Source organism: Atractosteus spatula, chromosome 16 (assembly GCF_055471065.1).
Source record: "Atractosteus spatula isolate fAtrSpa1 chromosome 16, fAtrSpa1.hap1, whole genome shotgun sequence".
Lineage (NCBI taxonomy): Eukaryota > Metazoa > Chordata > Actinopteri > Semionotiformes > Lepisosteidae > Atractosteus > Atractosteus spatula.
This window is the reverse complement of record NC_142721.1, coordinates 933,592-956,163: the sequence shown is the minus strand read 5'-3', so window position 1 is coordinate 956,163 and position 22,572 is coordinate 933,592. Positions and strand designations below refer to the sequence as shown.

General features: G+C 41.1%; 1 protein-coding gene across 1 annotated transcript in view; it reads left to right on the top strand.

Moving 5' to 3' along the window:
* Positions 1–22,572, top strand: part of kcnq1.1 (potassium voltage-gated channel, KQT-like subfamily, member 1.1) — a 287,753-nt gene that overhangs the window by 57,157 nt on the left and 208,024 nt on the right. The window contains exons 4-12 of the mRNA XM_088934931.1: positions 3,594–3,720; positions 4,728–4,806; positions 5,513–5,609; positions 7,329–7,469; positions 11,763–11,873; positions 14,036–14,131; positions 14,976–15,092; positions 16,159–16,297; positions 19,757–19,880. Coding sequence (XP_088791057.1) covers positions 3,594–3,720; positions 4,728–4,806; positions 5,513–5,609; positions 7,329–7,469; positions 11,763–11,873; positions 14,036–14,131; positions 14,976–15,092; positions 16,159–16,297; positions 19,757–19,880 — 1,031 coding nt within the window. The remainder of the gene's footprint in view (positions 1–3,593; positions 3,721–4,727; positions 4,807–5,512; positions 5,610–7,328; positions 7,470–11,762; positions 11,874–14,035; positions 14,132–14,975; positions 15,093–16,158; positions 16,298–19,756; positions 19,881–22,572) is intronic.

Genomic DNA, 22,572 nt, shown 5'->3' with positions numbered 1-22,572 from the left:
ATTTAGAATGCTATGTTTATTCTGGACATACAGGCTGAGGTCACTGGTTATGATAAAGGGCTTCATCAAGAGTCTAAATGCTTTAACATCAAACAAAAGTTTAGAGAAAAGATTATTATTTGGAAAGGAGGCCAGTAAAAGTGATTAACCTCAGAAGTATATGAAGAAAAAGGATATCAGAACTTCCATGAATAGACTTTTATGACTTGAGGTATCATGAATTAGACAAGTGATTAAACATAATTGCCAATTAAATATTTAGTCAACCCTAGGAGTTAGTTCTGTGTCAGTGTTGAAACCAACCCTAGGGAATTCAGTTTTGTCTCTATAATAACAGTCATTTCCAAACTGTGGGCCCAAAACTTGTGTTTTTGAATGGGTTTTGTAGAGTGCGGGTCACTAAGTGGCCATTTGTTGGCTGCTTATTCATACACATCCTTGAAGAAGGAATTTGACGAGGTTCCAGGGTCAATAAACGAGCAGCACACAGATGGCCCAGTGTGCATCATCTTCCCTGTTCTAACGTGGAGATTTTCCCAGTTCAACACTGGAGCTTGTTTTGCAAATGAGCTGGTCCTCTTTTAATTAATGGCCCATCTGTCTGTATTATTTTGCAATGTGCACCAAAGAGATAGCTATTCCCAGCCATTCAACGCAACAGACACTCAGTGCAATTTGCATCGGGGCAGAGACGTTATTTTATCAGAGGTCAAAGCAAAGGCCGGAAGACACAATAACGAGCTGCACTGTATTGTGCTGGGGTTATGGTCCTTTCACCTTAAAATCCATATGAAATCTCAACTAAAATAACATTGAAAATGTCCACTATGGTAGTACTTTGAAACTAACCTTATGGTGTTATCAAAGTAAACTTGAACTCATTGTGTTATTTAAAGTGAAACATGGATATTTTTCAACAAATCCCTTAGAAAATTGTATTTTAAAGATAAATATACAATGTAGTTTAAAACATTGTGGCTGCTTGCTTTGATTTTATACAAGCAAAACAAGATTAGAATTCAAGTCAGTATGTTCATTCCTGCTTTCTAGTGTAGTGAGACAGAGTTAATTGATGCGTTCAAACATGCACACCTGGCGCTCAGGAAAGGCAGCTGACTCAAGAGCATCAGTAACAGACAGACTGATGCCAATGTGATTTTGGACAGACTTTCAGTAATAGGCAGCCCAATAAGCAAAAGATCTGCCAACTGCTGATGTTTTTTGCACTGTCAGAAAAATCAAACATCGAGGATCCAGTGAAGCCCACAGAGCTTTCTGTGCTTCACACAGTCAGAACACATTTACTTACGAAGGTTAGACAGCAAGCAAAGTGACAGCTCTGGAAACAGAAGACTGCAGTGTGAGGTACTGACACGGGTACGCCCTGGAGTAAGAGGGAGATAGGCCCACTAACTTTGTTATAAAAGTTGTCTCCAAACGATTAAAGCAGAAACATAAAGATGTGAATGCATAGGGCAGGCCTGGGGGTGGGCTAAGTGCTGGGGGGTTTAAAACCTGGAATGACGCCTCAGGCCAGTTTCTGAGAGGCTGAGGTGGGGGGGAGGGACACCCAAAGTTCTGCTTTAGCAGTCATGCAGAACAACACTGGCAAGAAATGTATCACTCCCCCCCCTAGGGCTGGTGCTGGATTGCTGGAGGGCTGCGATATTGAAAATGCCTTCTCATCTGAGCCAGTTTCCAGGGGGTGGGGGGGGGCGGAGGGGTATGTTCCGGTTGCTCGGGGATACAGGGGGAAGTTATGTAGGACCACGCAGAACAGCTTGTGCTCTTTCAACCCCCAGTGTTCCCTCAGAAGCAGAGGTCTCTGCTGGGGCAGTGGCCCTTTATCTCGGCATCAACGGTGAAAAATGCCTCTTGGCATGAAGCCGACTGGCCCATCTCCCCGCTCCCCCGAGCCAATCGAAACCGCCCTTGTCCACTTCACATGCCTGCCTGCCGTTCCGACACAGGCCGCCAGTCACCATTGAGGCCTGTCTGCCCCTTTGTCCCCAGGATGTTCTTGCGTTTCCAGCACCGCCTGCGTGTCCGTCTGCCCACTGCGCTTGGGCAGGTCCTGTTGGTTTTTGCTATTATGTGAGGATATTTGTACAAGGTAACCTTTGGTTCTTTGCTGGCTTCTTTCCAGTCCAAATGCCTTGTTTCCCATGCTGGGAGTTGAGACCCCTCTCATTTTTCAGAGCTTATTTGCCCCCATGTTTTCGGTGTCACTTTGCTCACTCTTCTTGGACAAAAGCGCCACGATTTCCAGAGTTGCAAAACAGATGGCACCTCAGCCAAGTCATAACTCATATCTGGCAAAATTCAATTGCGCAGCTCTCACTTTGTGCTCAAACATGGGAAAGTCATTAGCACTGCATCCAAAATGACTTTGACTGGTACCAACAAAAAAATCATTGCAAACACAGTATGCCTCATATTAACAGATTTTGACATTTTGACCTTTTTGTTCTAAATAGCACATTGTAACAATGAAAAAATGTTTAAAGGGATTTTGATACTGGACATGTATCAATGTCGAGTCATGAAGTAATGTTGTGCTGTGTTAATATTGTAGTTACTTGTTAATTAGGCTGGTGCCTATGCAGTCTTGCTCACTGTGATTCTTTGTCTGAATTTTGTTCCCATGTTGGAGACTTGAAATCAATTTGATACCTAAATGGTTTTTGACTGATTCTTTAATTTAGAAGAATTTTCTAATCCTAAGTGGTAAGTACACCTGTCTGTAATCACTATATTGTCACACACACACTGCTTTACTCCTTTTCATTGTTCGTTTTAAATTAACTGCCAAGACTTATATATGAAAATGTTTTAAAGTCAATTGTTGTGTTTAAACTAACTTTATCTTTCTGATTCATTATGGTGTTCTTTGTCTGGCCGAGACATTTTTTTAAATGATCAGTTTCTTTAAGGTTGGTTTAATTCTTTATCTATATTAAATTATTTTAATTGTAAAAATACAACTGCTTTGAATTCCTTTTTTAGCTACATATACTGAGAGAGACAGAAGTCTTTTTAGTACAATGGTACCCACAGTTATCATCACCGCGTGTCCAGTGCAGGATCACAGTGGCCGAGACCCCATCTCATCACTGTGAACAGGACACAGACACACCCACTGCAGGGCCAGTTTCACAGGATCCAGTTAACCTCCAAGCATGTTTTTGGATTCTGGGAAGAAACCCCTTTAAACATGGGGAGAACATGCAAACCCCATGCAGAGAACACCCGCACCGTGAGGCAGCAATGCTAACCCTGCGCCTCCAAGGCACCATGTTCTGTGATGTTTATTAAAAAGTGAGGTGATTATATTAAGTGAAATGTCAGACTGTCACAGACAAGTGTTTCACATGTGGTCTGATGCAGGCTGTCACACGGAAAGCAGATATTTATACTCTCTGATGCACAGTGGACAAGAGGGAAAAGTACTGTCCCCTGTTTCTGGTGGTGCTCAAGTTAATATCTTAAGAGCACTGCAAGGTTAAACCCAAAGTGTCGCGACAGGGACTTGGCTTGGTTTTCCTTGCGTCACGGCCTGCTGGTCTGACCTGGGGCTGTGCTTTGTTTTGCAGGAGATCGTGCTGGTGGTTTTCTTCGGGGTGGAGTATGTGGTGAGGCTGTGGTCGGCAGGGTGCCGCAGCAAGTACGTGGGCTTTCGGGGAAGGCTCCGCTTTGCCAGGAAACCCATCTCCATTATTGGTGAGCAGAACAAATCGCCACAGTGTTACCCCTGTTCTTCTCCAGCACGACATCGCCCCGTTAATCCCCTGAGTAAGCACATCATCTCTGAATCAGCAAAGCAAGAACGTCCACTCTACTGCACAGTGTTTTCCAGCAAGGGCACATTTAAAAACGAGCTACACCCATTCAGACTTTTGAAGCTCATTTACAGTTTATGACAAAAATGGGTTCTGCTGTCAAAGGACTAAAGCAAACTATTGGCCCCTTCACATGAAACTGACTTATTCACTCAGCAATAAGTGAATCAAAGATGTTTGCAAAAATGATTAATAATCCCAACTTCTATGTAAGACTCAAGATTCCAGTGCTTCTGTATGTGATCCTTTTTCCTGTGCTTGAGTTGATCAGTAAGTTGTGTTTCTGATAGGCTGCTGTATTACTTCCAAAGGACAGACAGATCTAAAAAATACCCATTTTAAGCACCTGCGTGTGGTGAGGCTTGCAAGCTTGCGGTCCTGCTCAGACACTGGTGGGAATGGGGGAGGGCAGGGCAGATGGGGAAAAAGAAGGAGCCTCCGGATGAGGGAAGAGGGGATGCCAGCAGCCTGTCTGCCGATCAGGGAATAAGGAGGTGTGAGATTAATGGGGTCTAGCAGTCATGGGAAAGAAAGGTGCTCAGAGACAGAGGGGATCGTGAGGATTAACTCTCGAGTTCCACTTTATTTGTCCAACACCCCCAATTGTAGAGAGAAAACTAGCCAATTTCAGCTTTGCAAGGTTATTCACGGCAGTTATGTGGTTGATTAGAACAAGATGAATACAGCAACACTAAAATGGGGATAAAGTTTTATCTGTCCTTGTTCTCAGAGTTGTTTCCCTGTGATCTGTGTTGACTTTAGATATCTCCTCTTCCTCTTAAGATGACTTCCCTTTAAGTTAGAAGAAAATGTCCTCCAGTGCTCATTTTACCTACTGTATGTGCTGTTTACTAAGACTGTCAGTGTGTTCCTGTTCTCTCCCCTCAGATTTGATTGTGGTTATTGCCTCCGTCATAGTGCTTAGTGTGGGATCCAATGGACAAGTGTTTGCCACTTCTGCTGTCAGGTAATAACGTTTTCTAACAGTTTCTCTGTGTGCTCCCTGTTCGATCATTCTAGATCTATGCATATAGTACTGCGTATTATTTCTGTTCATCAGACCATTACACATGACCACCAAATTAGGTTGTCAAACTTCTGTTAAAAGCTGTTTAACCTTTAAAGTCAGATTAAAAAGTTTCAAAACATGGTTAATATACAGTACCATCCTTTCTGTTCAGTCTCACTTCTGTCAGGGTAAGTGTTGAAAATACTTCTTGTTCATTTGTTTCTTTGTTCATGTTTTAAATTCCAGTGAGCCTAGAATACTTCACTTAAAACAGACCTCTTCCCCTCTTCTTACATTAGAGAGAATCTGTTTAAAACCTTTATTGAAAAACCAGCCTGTAGCTGGAGCATCACAAAACTTCAGACTCTGTGTAGTAAAGCTTTCTTCGCACAGTAACAGCACAATTTTGACTTCAATAAAAGTGTACCTCATTACTTTGAAATGAAACTTTGAGCTTAGCAAATTTGCATATTTTTAAGCCTCCACTCTGCATTGCCAGGTTTACTTTAGAAGATTCATAGGATGGGAATAGGGCAAAGCAGTGGTATTAACCTGGTGGTATATCACGTAGTGTAGATTTTGCCTCAGCAGCCGTAAGAACCTGCACCAAAGCAAGTTTGCTTTAACGAGCAGAGAAAACCGTTCTTGTCTCCCTGCGTTCCAGAGGGATCCGGTTCCTGCAGATCCTGCGAATGCTCCACGTGGACCGTCAGGGGGGTACCTGGCGTCTGCTGGGGTCTGTTGTTTTCATCCATCGACAGGTGGGCCTCCCAGCGTGACACCTTAATCACAGAGATTAGGCCGGTGGCCTTGGCACACCCCACCCTGGTCTCCAGCCTCCTGCTTTTGTCTGCGGAGCAAACTGTGTGTTCGGGCCACCAAACGAGTTATTTCTTTTGGCTTGAGTTTGTTATTTAATCCTTCACTTCTCCTACAGAAAGGGGAGTGGGGGCTAATGGAAGAAATCTACTTCTTGTAAAATACGCTTTCTTACTTGAAACACAAGAACATAAGACGATAATAAAGGATACAAATGAAGGGAAGCCATTTTGTCCATCTAGCCCAGTACTGTAGGTAGAAATTAATTGATCAGTTATTTCTTATAAGAAACTAGGGTACTGGCTTCAACCACAAGGCTGGGGAGCTTGATTCACACTCCCATAAACCTTTGGATAGGGACGTGCCTCCTGTTCTTATTTTATGTATACTTCCATGTAGTTTCCGCTTGCATGCTCTGGATCGAGTTTAACCATTCATGTTGAAGAAGACGTCTGAGATGACTTTGTCAGGGCCTTTGAGGAATCTGAATACTTGTATCAGGTCCTCTTCTAGTTGTCTCTGTTAAAGCTGAAATAGGTTCAGTTCCTTGAGCCTGTCACTGTAGGACTTGAGTAGCCACAGTGTATCTTGTTGCTTCTCAATATGCTATCTTGACTGATTCCAGAGCACAAATATCTTTTCTTCGGGATAACAAAATTACCCTAATGGAACTGGGTCATCATGTTTCTGTCATCATTTTGAGATGTAGAGGTTACATAAGCACAAATTTAAAGTGACAAATTTCAGAACTAAAAGTGTTTTTAAAGTCTTACTTACAGAGCTTTGTTGAATTTATTCTTTACTTTTCATAATATTAAAAATACCCTTGAAATGGAAGAACACAAATGCTATGTACACCCAAGATAATAGGATGCAGGACACAGCATAAATACTTTTTATAATTTGAATACATAATCATGTTTAGTGGGATGAAATACAATATCCTGTGCTGTTTGTACAGGTGCAGTATAGTGTATGCAGTACATGAGCTGCTTTGAGGGGCAGGATTAGATCATGCTGGATAAATTACTTATCCTTTATAATTGCAAACATAGTTGTAAACTCATCCTCTATTACAATAATTTTAGAGGTATTTCAACGCCTGACACCACAGTTACAGTAGGCAAGGTTAGACAAGGCTGTTCCATTCTGTTACATTACGAGTCTTAATGCCATCTGATTGTTAGTCACCTGTGATTTAGCAGATGGATCACTTTAAGTAAAGATGATTGAATTCAACAACCAAAGCACAAGATGAAACACAGTCCTTCAATGGCTGGAACCAGAACTGCCTCCCACTGTAACACTATACTGGAGAAGTAATGTCATTCATTAGTTTGGAAAATCCTGGCTAAAGTCAGGCACCCTCACCGCATTTGCTTCTGTCGTCTGTCTGAGGAGAAAATATCCCAAACCAAAAAGACACAGGAGGCAAGATTGTTGCGGACTGACATTTCAGTTTTATTCCCTTGAAAATTTCTTTTTTGTCTCAGTTTTAGGAATAAAATGCAGTGCTTCTCCACAATCTGTACCTTTAATACAGACTTTAATTACTCAGGTACATAGCTGAATTACCATAACACAGACCTTTTAATGAAGTCCTTGAACTCATGGACCCACTTGGTTTGCAGAAACGTTCTTGAAAGCTGTGTCTTTTCCAGGAGCTGATAACGACCTTGTACATTGGGTTTCTGGGCTTGATCTTCTCCTCCTATTTCGTGTACCTGGCTGAGAAGGACGCTGTCGATGCAAGTGGAACCAATGAGTTTGGCAGTTATGCCGATGCCCTGTGGTGGGGAGTGGTAAGCATGACTGATTAAATCACACGTGTTTTTTTTCCCAAATTAAGTTCTCAATCACTAAATGAACTTATTTTCTGTGGGTAATACACATCCGCTTTGGAATTTGCTGGGTGTTTCTTCATTGGACCCTATTGCTACAGCCCCTGTGGACGCAAGGCGAACGAGCAATCTGCTGTAAGATTCTCTGCCACGCCCCCTTGTCATAGACACGCCCCTATCAACCTCACATGCCCTGTTGTTGCCACACCCCCTTATGATTGACACCCCCCCAAATTCTGACACTGCCGCTTGTCACTGACTCAGGGCTTAGAGGAGAGAGAGCACTGATGAGAAGTGCTGTATGTTTCTCTGTGACATCACAGCAATCTCACAGGGGTCGTGCAGGATTTAGGCCATTTAAACGCTATTGCTTGGCAAATCCAGTTCACTGTGAGCTAATTGCTTGCCAATTACTTGTGTGCTTGCCAGCGATTTCCACAGAATTGACATACTGTCTTAAAGGTGTCAATCCATTAGGACACCTTTGCTGCAGTACCACTTGCTATCATGAATGAGTATTAAAGAAATAGCACAGTCACGCATAGTGTGTACCCTGGCATCCCATCTATGGTGTCCCCAGGCTCCTTCTCCATCGAGACCCTGCATTGGATGAACATTTAGGAAATAGAATGGATGGATATTTGTGTTTTAATGGATAAGCTCATATTTTATGGAATCTCCTTTCATGATGAACACCTGAAAGTGCTTTTTAAAATTGTTATTAAGGTCTAGCAGGACAAAAATCAAACACAGGAAATTAGTAGAGTTGCTGTAAGTTAAGACAAGAAATCATTTTTAAAATGCATACAACTGCCAATCTGTAGTGTTGAACTCCACCAAAATTCTGTTAAATCTGTTGAATTTGTATTGGTTATTGAAGAAAATTGCAATTGTGACCATGCCAAAAATCACACAGACTGGGTTTAAAACGTCTTTCAGTTCATTTTGCCAATAATTCAGGTTTTCTCTGCCCCTCAGGTCCCTTTTAGGCACAGTTTGCCTTAATCGAAATGAGCCTGACTTTTATTCTCACTTAGCTGTTTGTCTCCCTGTCTTTAGATTAATGCTTGTATCTTCATTCAGTGATCAGTGCTGTGGGATCCCATTTCCCGGACTATCGCTGTATCACACTGTGTTTAAGCCAGGGGCGTGTGTTTTCCTGTTTCCTGCTGAAACTGCAAACACAAACAAACAAACCTGATCCCAGAGCATCTTCCCAGTTGTTAGGGATTTAGCCAAGGTTTCATATTCCACTGTAGCTACAGGCAAGTTAGTATCACACCCATTAATTTCCTTATCAGATTCGTGTACTGGGTATTAGTCCAGCTGCAGACGGGAGCTTTAAAATTCATAAAAGCTTCATTACAATTTGCAAAAGGCTTAGACTCAGCTCCATGTGCAACAGTACATAATACAATTGTTAATTAAAGTTAAACATTATAATATATTTAAAAAGGAAAAACAAAAACATCCAAACCACCAAATCCTGCATCAACACAACAGCTGTGAGTTTTGGAAAAAGTGTTCGTATTTGGAAAGATATTTGCTTAAGAATGCCAGCAATCTTTTGTCATCAGCTATCTTTATGACCCTGCAAAGCAAAAAATCAAAGATGAAGTGTCATGAAGAGGAAGAAAAATGTAATTTTTCTCTTAAATCATACTTTTCTAAATCAATATTTTATAGTCTGTTAAATCCAACATCCAAATGGCAAAATCTGTTGTCTGTATTATATGTTGTACAATAAAGCAACTAATGCACATTCTCTTCGAAATGCCTGTTATTATAGCTAAGAAAATGAGATCATTTAATTATTTTTATGGCTTTTTGGGAACATTCAACACAAATAAACTTATTTTTATGCTCCGGATGGCTGGGATTTATTAACAGGTTTGATGATAATATGAATCCCTGAAAATGCTTTTATCACAGAATTGCTAATTCACATAATGATCATACAATATGTAATTAGTTGAGACTTATTAAATATTAAATATTTTGTAACTCAAATATTAATGTAAGTATTCTAATCTATAACTATGGAGTTTCTAGGGAAAATGGATTTCTCTCAGTTTCCTTTAGAAATAGTGACTGTGGGTGTAAATATACTTCCATGTAGTATGTTTGCTTAATTTAATAATTGTAGAAAACAGTCCTTTTACTCAAAATGACTCTCTGCTATGCGTCTCTGTGTTTGGCTCCAGCCTGTGGAGGAATAAGTGCTGTGCTGGTAATGGATCAGTGGATACATTTGGGTGGACTTAGTTATCGTCTGAATGTTACATCACTACTTTCATTAAAATGTTTTCTCATTTTTTGTTTCCTTAATGACTCAGTAGTTTGAACATTAATTTGAAGAGGCAATCAGCTTCTACACTCTAACATTAACAAAATATTTCTTCACAGTACTTTGTTTTCAAATCAGCGCTAATTCAGGCGATTGGAAGAACTCAATTTGAAAGGACATTTCGTCTTTAAAATACCTTGTTTTTTTCTGAACAGGAGAATGTATTTTATAGTGCAAATACTATAAAATATCTATTATAGCATAAAAAGTCAGTCCCACCAGTCAGACAACCTTTTTTTAAAACTAGAATTTTTTTTTGAAAATAGAATACAACAAAAATACAGTAGAAGAAGAGTCTGGTACTGTTCAAACTTAGTAATGATTATTTTTCTGGCATTAATAAACCCTGGTTATAACACGCTCAGTCTGTCACAGACTGCCCGAGCGAATTACAGAATAGTTTGTGTTTACAAACAATGCCTTTACTATTGTAGCACAAAAGCATCTTCCTGGGAAAAATCAGAGAATGCACTGCTCTACAGTGAGAGGTTTTAGTCTCGGCTATAAGCAACATGTCACTGGATCTTGGGTAGTATCAGAAGCGCCACTTAAGTGTCTTTTGTTTCCGAAAGACCTAGGAGCCATGCAGCACTCTGACTGTCTGAGTGCGGGTGCCATTTACACAGGCAGAGCCTGACTTGGCAGACTAGAGAGCCCTGGCTGGGAGACTGACTCATCGCGGCTGATCTCTGGCCTTTGTCCTCACACGAACTTCTCCCCAATCACCTCCACCCCCACGTCTGCGGTGTCTGAGTGTGTGTGCCCAGCAGCTCTCAGTGGGAATGCAAGGCCCTGCAGTGGAAACATGAGGATTATAAACTCTCCCAGCTTTATAAGCCGACCGTAATGCTGAAACACAGAGCAGTCACCCTTCCATTCATTATCTAACCACTTCAACCAATACAGGGTCGCAGGAGAGCCGGAGCCTGTCCCAGCAAGCAATGTGTGCAAGGCAGGGTACACCCTGGACAGGACACTAGCGCATCACAAACACTCACACACCCCGGACAGCACACTAGTCCATCACAGACACACACAGCACAAATGCACACACACTCACACCAGGGCCAGTTTTCCCAGAAGCCAATTTACCTACCAGCATGCCTTTGGACTGTGGGAGGAAACCAGAGCACCTGGAGGACACCCACATGAACTTGAGGAAAACATACAAACTCCGCATAGACAGCTGCCAGGTCCAGAATTGAACCCAGAGCCCCAGCGTGCGAGACACCAATGCTACCCACTGCACCACTGTGCTGACAGAAATGCATCAGTATATCTTGGGAAAAAAATTACTGGACATTTTTGTCCCCATTCTAAAATGTCTCAATTTTTTCTGCACCAATAGGATACAGCTCACTTCCTCAAAACGTATGGCCTTGATGGACTGTCAAAACCTAAGTAAAGAAGGATGGATACTGTATATACTGTAGAAGTACTTGCTAGCATTTGTTCTAGATGTTTTTGACACAAACCCCATGTAAAATCATTATGTGATATACAGTAATTACCTGTTGATTCACTGTACGCTAGGAATTTATTGACCCGTTCTGCTGGAATCTGTTTCTAAACCATGTTCCTTCAGCTACCTGGTATTTCTGGTACTGATTGTGGTAACTTGCAGTAAGCACACCTATACAGACTTCAACACTCTTCACTATGACTTAACAGCAGGTTCTCAGATGGTGCTCAGTGTGTTCACTAACACTCTCTTCACTAGGAGATTGTGTCCTGAGGTCAAACAACATTACACTTCTGTGTTACAACATCTGTTACACTGATAATAGCTGATATTAATGGTTTCCTGTTGTACTGTATGCATTTGTATGTCTTGGAAGAGACATGCAATGTATTTTCTGTTTTGAGAAATGCTGAAGGGTTTACTGGTCTCTTGACTCTTCCCTTAGGTTACTGTAACAACCATAGGTTATGGTGACAAGGTGCCCCAGACGTGGGTAGGAAAGACCATCGCATCCTGCTTCTCAGTCTTCGCCATTTCTTTCTTCGCTCTCCCAGCGGTAAGTCACTCCATTAAAGCCCTTTTTGTAGTTCTGCAAGTTAAACCATGTAATTAGTCTAATAGTTTTAAATGAGAACTTTACAGTCCCCTGACATCCAGAGCCTACAAAGGTTTTTGACAGTAATCAGTCCAAACTGACATTTAATCAGCAAATAGTGTCTTAACATTTCATTTGTGATTATCACACATAGTATCGAGGTTTGGATCTTTATCTGACACCCACAGATTAGGTCCTCTGATAATCGTCTGTGTTCAGGAGTAAAAAAGTTCAGTATTTGTAACCTGTCAGTATGAAGGATATTCCATTAAAGCCCCAGAATGTATTTCATTGCTCTTCGCTGGACTGTTCTCAGAACAGCAATATCTGTTTTTTATAACATGGTGACCAAAATGGTACATGAGTACTCTACAGTAAATGGAATCTTACTCGTAGATTGTACGATTGTAACATCAGATTTTAATTATATGCTCCTGACTATATATCCTAACATTTTGTTTACATTTTATATTGCTTACCCACATTGTCTAGATGATTACATAACAGTCAGGCATAGTTTTGAGCATTTTTAACTTAATTTCTTCATGGCTTTTTAGTCTTTTATTGCACTCGTTGCTTTCATGCACGTGTCTTTAAAAAGCCCTTGTGTGCCAGGTGGCTGACCCCGGTCTAGAAGATGTAAATGATGTTTCAGCATAAACCCCCAAGGCTTTTCCAAAAGTAGTCTCCTCTAATTCAGTGCCTTCTATGTTGTATTTGTAAATTAGTTTTTTATGTGTAATGCACTGCAATTTGCATGTCATCTGCCACATTTGCCCAGTCTTGAATTTCATGTCAATTTTTAAATTTAATTTCCCGTTTCTACAGTTTTTGCTAATCCTCCTAATTTGATATTGCAAACATGAGTAGTTTACTAACTGTATCAGAATCTAGATCATTGCTATAAATTAAGAAGAGCAGGGATCCTAGTACTGATCCCTGAGGGATACAAATTATGCCACCCATATTTGAGTATCAGTACTGTCTGTTCTTAGTCCAAACTCTTACACGGAGTAAGTGAGTGAAATACTCACTTGGTACACGGGCCATTTCCCTTTCATTGTCCAGAAGTTTCCCATTATTGTTCCAGATGCTTTTGCTTCACCCTTTACCCATATTTTGCCGTTGTAGTGCTGAAAGAAGTGCGACAAACATTTCTGCCGAAACATTGTGAAATGTCAGGTTATGAATTGCTCTTGGTTTTGTTTTGTTTTCATTCCCAGTGGAAGTAGGGTCCTTTAATATTATTAATTGGGACTCATCAGGAAATGGGTCAGATGAATGAAGTGTTTGTTTTCATAGAAAATGTTAATGTCGAATTTGTTTCTAGAATAAACCCTATGAGGAAGGATGTAACTGTATATTCTTATCTTCTGTGTAAGTAAGCAGCAGTCAAAATCTTTGAAAAATTACCAACCATGTGCATTCTATATACAGTGCTTATAGAAGTCTACACAGCCTTTCCAAAGTAACACATTTTGTTATTTTTGTTACTTTAACCCAGAAACAAAAAAGTTGTCCCAGTGGTCTGTTGACACAGCAGCTCCTTGTTGCCCATAGAGAGGCACTACCCAGCAGAGGAGACCTGCAGGAACGGCTGCTTTTATTCTGAAATAATCAGAATCACAACAACTGAACAGGTGGAGGCTGGTTAGGTTGCTGTGTGATTTTCAACGCGATTGGTTACACCAAAGTTAATTTACAATTGCTATTACTGAGGGGGGGATGTAAACCTACTGTATCCAACCCACTTTTCTAGGTTTTCATTTGTAATTACTGTTCAGAATGTTTTAGCATTTGTTGTACACTTGGAGGCTGTGCATTACAAGGTGTAAATAAAGGTCTAATAGATTCTGATTTAATATTTCTTTGGAAAGGGTGTTCAGACTTTCTATAGGCACTGTATGTGTGGCATTGTCTCAAAAATGAGCAATCAAAATCAGGTTTTTGTTTTGTTTGAGAAAATAACAGAAAATGTCAGATGATTGCAATGTGCGTAACCCCTTGCAGCCTTATTCTAATGAAGCTGCCTCCGTGGTGATAGTGTGTTCGTGTGGATGTGTCCCGAATGGCGCTCTGTGAGAAGGCTGGTGCTAAGCCACGCTCTCTGGTCTTCTGTGTAGGGAATCCTGGGCTCTGGCTTTGCTCTCAAGGTGCAGCAGAAGCAGAGACAGAAACACTTCAACAGACAGATACCGGCAGCTGCTTCCCTTATACAGGTGAGGTCCTACAGATTGCGTTTAGCAGGGGCAGTTTGCTCCGGTTCATCGCACTACCCATGTAGCCTTTTCAGCTCTTGCATGCTGTTTCAGACCTGTGTTCATTTGTCAGCATTTGAATCGCTTTTGCCGACACTGTGATGACATGACCGTCAGTGGGCGATGTCATCACTGTGAAGTATAGAGGTGAAACCCAGAGCCTCCTTGAAAGTAGTGCTGTCTGTTCGCTCGAGATCCCGAGCCGCCATCTATTCAAAACTCTTCACTGCCAGCTTCTAGGGCATATTTCTACCATAAGGTTGTTCCGAAACATAGAACAATAAAAACCAATTCACTGCGCACAAGTTCAGAGTGAAAAATAAAGATATGTCTATCGGTACATAGTGTAGAATTTAGAATCTCAGTCCACAGAAATAAGAAAGTAAACAGAACTGCTGAAGTAATAGATTACCACTGTGCTGGACAACATCTGAAACCTTGTTTAAAGACATCAAAACTTGGACAATATTGATATAGGTGTGCTTTGAAAATTGCATTCTTTATGTATCCTACCTAAAAGCTTTGAGGTTTATGTGTTTTTTATTGCTTCCATTTCTGACTCAGTAGTGTGAAAGGGAGAATAGACTGATGTATCAAATGCAAATTACACATTACAAAATATTTCATTTTTTAAAGATGCACAGTAGGGTAATAATTTGATTATCCTCTTCAAAATGATGATCCTCATGATTATCCTCTTTAAAACTCTATCTTTCTAATAACTTTACAGCACTTATTTCCAGTTCTGCTCAAACTGGTGAAAATCTTCCCTCACCACTCGGAATCATCTGTGCTGTTTTCACAGACTTCCTGGAGGTGCTATGCTGCCGAGAACCCAGATTCAGCCACTTTCAAGCTGTATGTGAAGAAACCTGTCGTGTCCAACTCGTCCGTGGTGTCCAGCCCCAGACCCAGGAAAACGGTTAGTGTGGGGACCGTCCTGCACATCCTGGGGAAAGACGTTTATAGCCTGGAAATGCAAGATGGAATCTTTAGCTTCCTAACGACCATGAGAAATCCTTTTTCATCATAGAGATGTTGTGCAGGTGTTCAAGAGGGCTCTGTGAGCAGATGTTCTTACACGGTGGAAGTGTGGTGCGTTTGTCATCAGAGTCAGATTGTTCTAGTGAGCCCTGTGGCAGTCCTTGATACAGGCTGCCAGTGCAGTTAGACACAGGGGCTTCTTTTTGATCATTTGCCTAAAATGGCTTAATGATCTCTAAAATGTAAGTGTTGGTATTGAGATGTTTGTTATAAAAAAGCTTGAGAACCTCCTGGTAAGAGAACCTATAAAACATTCTAGGAGTGAGTCCATGCTCTGGCTCCATAGATCAGGGGTTCTCAGTCTTGCTCCTAGATTAATCCTGTGTCTCGTTTTTATTCCAGTAGGGTCCAGGATCATCAGTGCTAATTAGTTCCTGCAACCGTTCAGCTTGCTGGTGTAGACTTTTTTCCATACATGGTGCTTGATTTTCAAAGTACACTATTTAAAGTGTATTATTAGGTGATCAGTTGATGGATGAACAGAAACGTGTGTGAAGGACACTGGTTGGAATGTGAACACTCACAGAGAGGCTGTGTCTTTCCTTCTGCTAAAGGCCAGTTGGATATATATCAGCTTGCACACCTGAATGCGTGGTGTCCTTAAGCTCACTAGTTAGCCCAGAGTTCTTAAGAAATGCAAGTCTATTCAAACTTTTTAAGAACTGGAAGCAAATGTAAAAAAAAGGTCCATAAAATTAAATAAGTTAGCCTATGGTTGGGAAATTGAGAATTTGGAGCAGAAAACAGAAGACACAAGGGTTTCCATGAGGCAGGACTGAGAACCCCTGATCAGGATAAATTTGAAATCAAGGCCCAGGAGCGGTAGCAATGAGCACTACTGATGAAGGCCCAGCTAGAACAAATCCCACCAGGCTCAGGGATACTCAGCCATCAATTAATTTTAGCTTGAATTGTACCTCTGGAGTTTCTGTTGCTCTTTTCAGGTGAAGGTTCGGAGGAAGCTGAAAAGCGAGAAGGATAATGGCCTTAACTCACCCACCATTCCTAGCATCACGTATGATCACGTTTTTGACAACCGAAAACCAGAGCACAACAGTGTTGACACGTACAGCAGCTCAACAGGTAAGACCAGCTATGAGTTAATATTGGACAGATCATTATTTGTAACATACTTTTAATGCTTTAAAGGGCTGAACACCTTCATGTACTTGTCTTCAACAAGTACAGTAATTGAGCACACACATAAAGCACATACAGCAAAAGGGTAACTCCATAACACAGTATCTGAACTCCCCTATATGACAAGTACGACAACTGAGCTCTTCTGTATAACAATCACAGTATCTGAACACACCTATTTAACAATTACAACATCTGAACACCTCTGTCTAGCAAACACTGTATCTGAACACGGTTGTATGATGTGTACAACATCTGAGCGCCCGTGTATAACAAACAAGCACTGTACCTGAACACCCGTATTAAACAAATGCAATATCTGAGCACCTTTGTGTAACAGAGTATGACGCTCTGTTGACTTGTCGAACAGAGGCATGGCAGTTAGTGCTGTTTGTCCCACAACCTTTGAGCTCTGGGTTCGATTTCATTCCAGGCACCTTCTGTGTGAAGCTTGTACATTCTCCTCATGTTCTTGTGGGGTTGTGCCTGTTCTGCCGTTTCCTCCCAATTTCCAAAGATGTGCTGTCTAGGTTAATTGGCGTCTCTAAATTATCCGTATGTGTGCTCTGCGATGAACTGGCCCACGACTCGCTGTAGGTAATGGATGGATGGTAAGATTGACTGTTCTGCATGTAGGAAAGAAAGTGCCACAGTCCAGCTTCTGTTGCCTTCTCTTGCTGGGCTTTCTCCCTTGAAACCGTGCTTGGTGTATGGGGTATCGCTCTGTCATAAACTGACTTCCCTCTTCTTTCTCTTGCTTCCCTTCTTGTATCTTCCCTCAATTCTGTACCTGCCTGCCTGTGCACCTCTGTTGCAAGTTTACAGGTGAACCAGATGCTTTGAAAATAACAGGTAAGAAGAGTTTTAGCTCTGCTGTGTCTAAATATATCGAGTACTGCCTTTCTGCTCTGAGAGATGGCTGAGATTTGATTAATTAACCTTAGGAGGTCTAGAAAAACACTGGTTACACTGAGGACGAATCCAGGTAACCCTTCCACATTGGGAAAACAGTGGCCCTGGTGCATCTTATTGTACATCAGTCTAATTCCGGATTGGAATTACTGCTCTGGAGTTCAGTTTGGATTTCAACAAACATTGGAATTTATCATATCAAACATTTCATTGTTGATGAGAAAGTTTAGATTTAAAACTACAAAATTATATTGAAGTCCATAATTATTGTTTCCTTAATATGGATGTGTTCAGGGTATAATTAAGACATCAGTGGACCCTAGAAACTCACACAGATGTGTCTCACTCTGCCTTATAAATAAACAGCCTACTCGTTAAAAACATAGGTACAAACATCAATGTGCACATATGCACAAATGCATAGATTATAGACAATATGAGCTTAGTTATGTGGAAGTTTGATTGTGAGTTAAACAAATTTAATCAGAGCAGATTTAATAAATGGTTCTTAATAGATAACAGATCAATGAGATAAGGCCGGAGTTTCTGCAGGTTTTGATTGTAGCTCAGCTCTTAATGACTTAAACCAGCTCATTAACGGGACCAGTTACTCATTAACAAAGACCTAGAAAAGCTGCAGAGACACAAGCCCTCCAGGACCAGGACTGCTCACCACTTTAACTTATCAGGGATTTCTCCTCACCAGACCAGGGTATTAAACTAATGCCTTGGCTGTTCTGGTCACTGCATTTCCAGTTTCCTTCTATAGCCGTGCCACAGATGTAATTGACCATAAATGATGGAAAATCTGGCAGTGAGAGGTGATGCTAACACTGGAAGCTTAAACTACCTGACTGATGACTGTCTGAGCATCTGACAATAATCAAAGTCAATAGTTGCTCTGCTGTGTAAACATGAAGCAGGGATTGCAAGATTTAAATCAATGGTCATATCATCTGAAGTGAGAATACATGAATCAGTACAGCTCGACCTCGTGTGAACGGGGGTCCCACTGGGCTATCCTGATCTCCCTTGTCACTGACTTCTCCTAATACACTAAAGCCACAGTTTGGGATCCTTTGCCCATTAGTGGAGCCTGTTGTTCCAGTTTTCTAAATACTGTGGTGTTGTTACTCTCTCTGGAAAAACTGGCATCTGCTTTAGAAGCCTTCTGTATGGGCCACAGATGTTTTCACTCACATTGCAAGGTGACGCACCACTGTCTCCAGCTGGCTACAAACGAAACTGTAAAAATATTTGTTTCATTTTTGTGAGGGGTTTAAATGCACTTTCCAGATGAATTAATAATTCCTGCAGTGGTCTGCCAAGCTTTTCTTTCTTGTTGTCCTTATAACCAGATGGTATTGTGCAATCGCAAGGCTCAGGGAGCTGCTGTGGTACAGCATGTATCAGTTTTCTGTCAGCCACCAACCCGTTTTAGTCATTGTCATGGGTGATGATACTGTTCCTTCTTGGGCCGCGTATTTCGTGCCACTCTTGTTTCACAGATCGACACTCGCATTGCCCATTGCTGAGGCAGATACCCGCGTGTACTTGATAAATTATTTGTTCAAATTTCCCCCTGGCTTTTACCAATCCCAGTAATCCCCATCTCTGAACTGGCTTCATCACTCTGCTCTCCTCCCCACTGAGAGCTGGGGTGTGGGGAGTGTACTGGTGCACTCTGGCTGCTGTCACATCATCCAGGTGGGGGCTACACACTGGTGGTGATGGAGGGGATCCCCATGACCTGTAAAGCGCTTTGAGTGGAGTGTCCAGGAACTCCTTTTCTTTCAGCCCTTTAAAGTGGTCTTTCCTCCCTTGGATTTTTCCTCTGTCCTAGAGATTTTGCTGTGGTGACGTGTTCTCTGTCGGTTGTGCCTAACCTTCTTGGCTGTTGTTTCGCTGTCTTGTGTGTTTACTGCTGCTGAAGGACGCCAGCAGTCCTGGACTTCAATATCCTCCTTTCAGCTTGGCTCTCCTTCGCCAGGTAACTCTGCTCTCTGTCTTCTCTGCCTGTCTAGCACTCTCTCGTCTGTCTGCACGTGAGAAACACGACTGAACTGGACCGTGCTGTCAACTAATCTGTCATTTGAAAGAACAATTTGAGCATTCTCATGCATCAAAAATGTATGGATACACATAGCAGCAGTTTCAGCATCTTTTATGTCCTATACCAAATAAAGACAAAGACAGAGCACTCTAAGGGCACAAATGTGGTAATCATGGAATTTGAATGGCTGCTAGTTTTTCATATGACTTTCTATTGAAAGATCAATTATTTTAAACCAACCAAGGGGGATTTTCTGAAAGAAGCAGAAAGATTTTGATTTGAATAAGAATAATGTGGGACAGGAACTCTAGATCACACTAATATGATGACAGATATTGCTGTGGCTCATGTGTTCCAAATTACCTGAAATATCTGTTTTATCTGCTTGGATTTCCTATCTTCTTTCATTTTTATGTCTTAATGTTTCTGCTTTTCAGTCAAGAAAAATGCAGGTTTTCTGGATGTCCAGACACCCAGACCAATTCACCGCACCAACAGCTTTGGAGACGATCTGGACCTAGAGGGGGATAGTGTCTTGACCCCAGTCACCCACATCTCACAGTAAGTCATGGAGCATTTCTCACTGTAGAGATGGTTTATTACCTGCCACACCCTCCATGATGTTCTCATTTTTATAATTTAAAATTGAAAATCTCCCAGTTTCACAGAACATTGCTGTGCTTCAGGAAGCATCTACTGTACACTGTCTTTATTTCTGAAATGTTGTCCTATCTTTGGCACTGAAATATCATTTTTAAGAATATTTGTTATCACCTTGACTGCATTAGGAAGAGATTCTCATTCATTTTGCCTTGTGATATATATATATATTAAAACTTCATAATTAAAGATGTTGCTGTGGCAGATTGGGTCCCTGATTCCAACCTGCAGTGTCATGGAGGCAGCATGCTACAGTGTGTCCTGTTCTTTATCAGTCACAGGAATGCAGCATCACATTTTTCTAGATTTGCCTTTTGAAAATATTTTGATTTGGTATTTGTATCATACAAGTGTCACCTTTAGGTTTATTGTGATGTTTTGTAATGTTGTAATGTTTTGGCCTGTTGGAGCCTTTTGTTTTGATTGGGCTAAAGAAAAGTTGCTGTCTATACAAAACAGACTCCAGGTGGGCTTTACTGTGTGTGTGGTCTGTCAGAGGAGAGTTGTTGCTTTTGTGCCTCATCAAATCCATTTTAAAGTTAGCAATTTTAACTTGCTAGAATTGTGGAGTTGTCAGACCTTTTTCTTGTTAGTAACGTATCTTTTTTATTTAACTAGTAGTCGTTTGCTCACTAAGTCACTTTGAATCGGTCATCACGGACATTTTGAGTTTTGGAGCTGTATGTGTGTTAAGTGAAAAATAGGTGGGAGAGAATTAAAAGTAAAGTATGTCTTTTTGCTTTTAGGTTGGGTTTTAGAATGTAGCACAGAAAATAATTCTACATTAGAGAATATTGTCTTTTTTATAGACTGCTTTTCTAAGATTGTAGTTCTGTGTAATGAATCAACAAAAACAAGTCAGTCAATTAAAATAAGTTAATTAATGGTGGTGTGAGGGCAAACAGAATCCTTTAAAATCCTTATAAAATATCAATTTGTGAAAATGAGCAACTTTCATGTAGAACTACACTGTCCTATGTTCCCCAGCTGTAGGAATATGCCATGAAGCCACATCTTTATTTTCTCTTGTGCAGAGGCTGCAGGAAGCAGTCAGCACTTCATTGTGACTTTCTGGAAATGGAAATATTTTATGGCATTGTGTGCGTATTGTTGCTAAAAGAGGGCTGGAGCAAGACATTAATATTTTAATTAAAATGAATCACAGCCCCTTGGCCCTGGTTAAACATTTTTGGCTTGCTATCAAAGGCCTGGGAAACAAACAAAAGGATTCTTCTCCTGCTGGACGGGCACTTCTTGCCGGGGAACCAGCATGCTCCCTCACGACTGCGAGAGGGAGGCGCATCTGTCTCGACTTCAAAGACATCACAGGGGACGAACTCAGGAGAGGCACTTGACTTCTGCTGCTTGCTCGAGTATAGCGGGGCAAGGCTCTTCCCGAGGCGTTAATTCAGTTCGGGACGTGTCGCCTGTGCCAGACTTTTTTTTAGCCCTGTATATTTACTTTGTGCCTCAACCATGAATCTGTTCTTGGCCTGGGTATTTCATCATTGGCTAATCGTAACACCTGGGACTATTTAAGGGCTTTGTTCTGCTGTTTAGGTGGAGAAAAGCCTGTAACATACAGTGTCTGTACTAAAAGGAAACTGCAGTCTCAATTTCTCAAACCAGTTATTAAACTGTAACAAAATAAAGTTATTGATGGTATTGCAACAATTTACAAATTCAGAGTTTAACACAAAGTTTTAAAACTTTGTAAAAATAATGTAAGTCGCCATGGTGTTGCAAACCCCTGGTCTCACCACGAGCAAGAGTGAGAGTTCCCACGAATTGTGATGTGAAGCAGCCCTTCCTGCTCACTAGTCACTAGCTCACTGTGATGTCTAATGTAATAAGATATACAACTGAATAAGAACAGGTTGTGCAGCAGACTTTTCACCACAGGAAGTTTTGTTGCCTCGTTCTGAATTGCAGAGTATGGCGCCGCGCATACCTGGACATTTTATCTATTTTGTGATGTAACTTGTAAAACCAATTTTCTTTAATTGTGATTTGAAATGCACTCATCAACGCTGATTCTTTCTAACCCCACAATAGAAAAATAGTTGCAGTTCCCCTTTAATGTACACTTGATGCCGAGATGTCCACCTTGTGAATTTCTTTTTTGCTGAAGCTGCCAGTTCAAAGATAGATCAAAATGAACAAGACCAGCAAGTGAAAATGTGCACACCGCAGCTGTTCCTGTTTCTGCCAAATCATCATCCTTTCATCCTGAAGGATTCCAATGTGATTTACATAGGATGTCATCCACTTGGTCCATCTCCGTCCCTTTTCGAGTGTGTGGTGAAAATGCAGGAGCTGTTCAACACTGCATTTTGTCAATGTTTTGGAGCTGTGCTCATAGTAAATTTGTCTCTTGTAAGCTCTTCTTGGTAGTGTGAATATAATACACACAATATAAGTGTGTCAGATGTTGTTTGTCAGTATGTTGTAGAATGGTGCAATGAGGGTTAGTTTGTTTGAAAACTTTTAATTAAAGAACAAATATCGGATCCAAACACAGCCTACTGTATTTGTTTTAGGAGGGCAGCGAATCTTATCGTGTGGCTGTAGCCTAATGCAAATGAGCTTACAC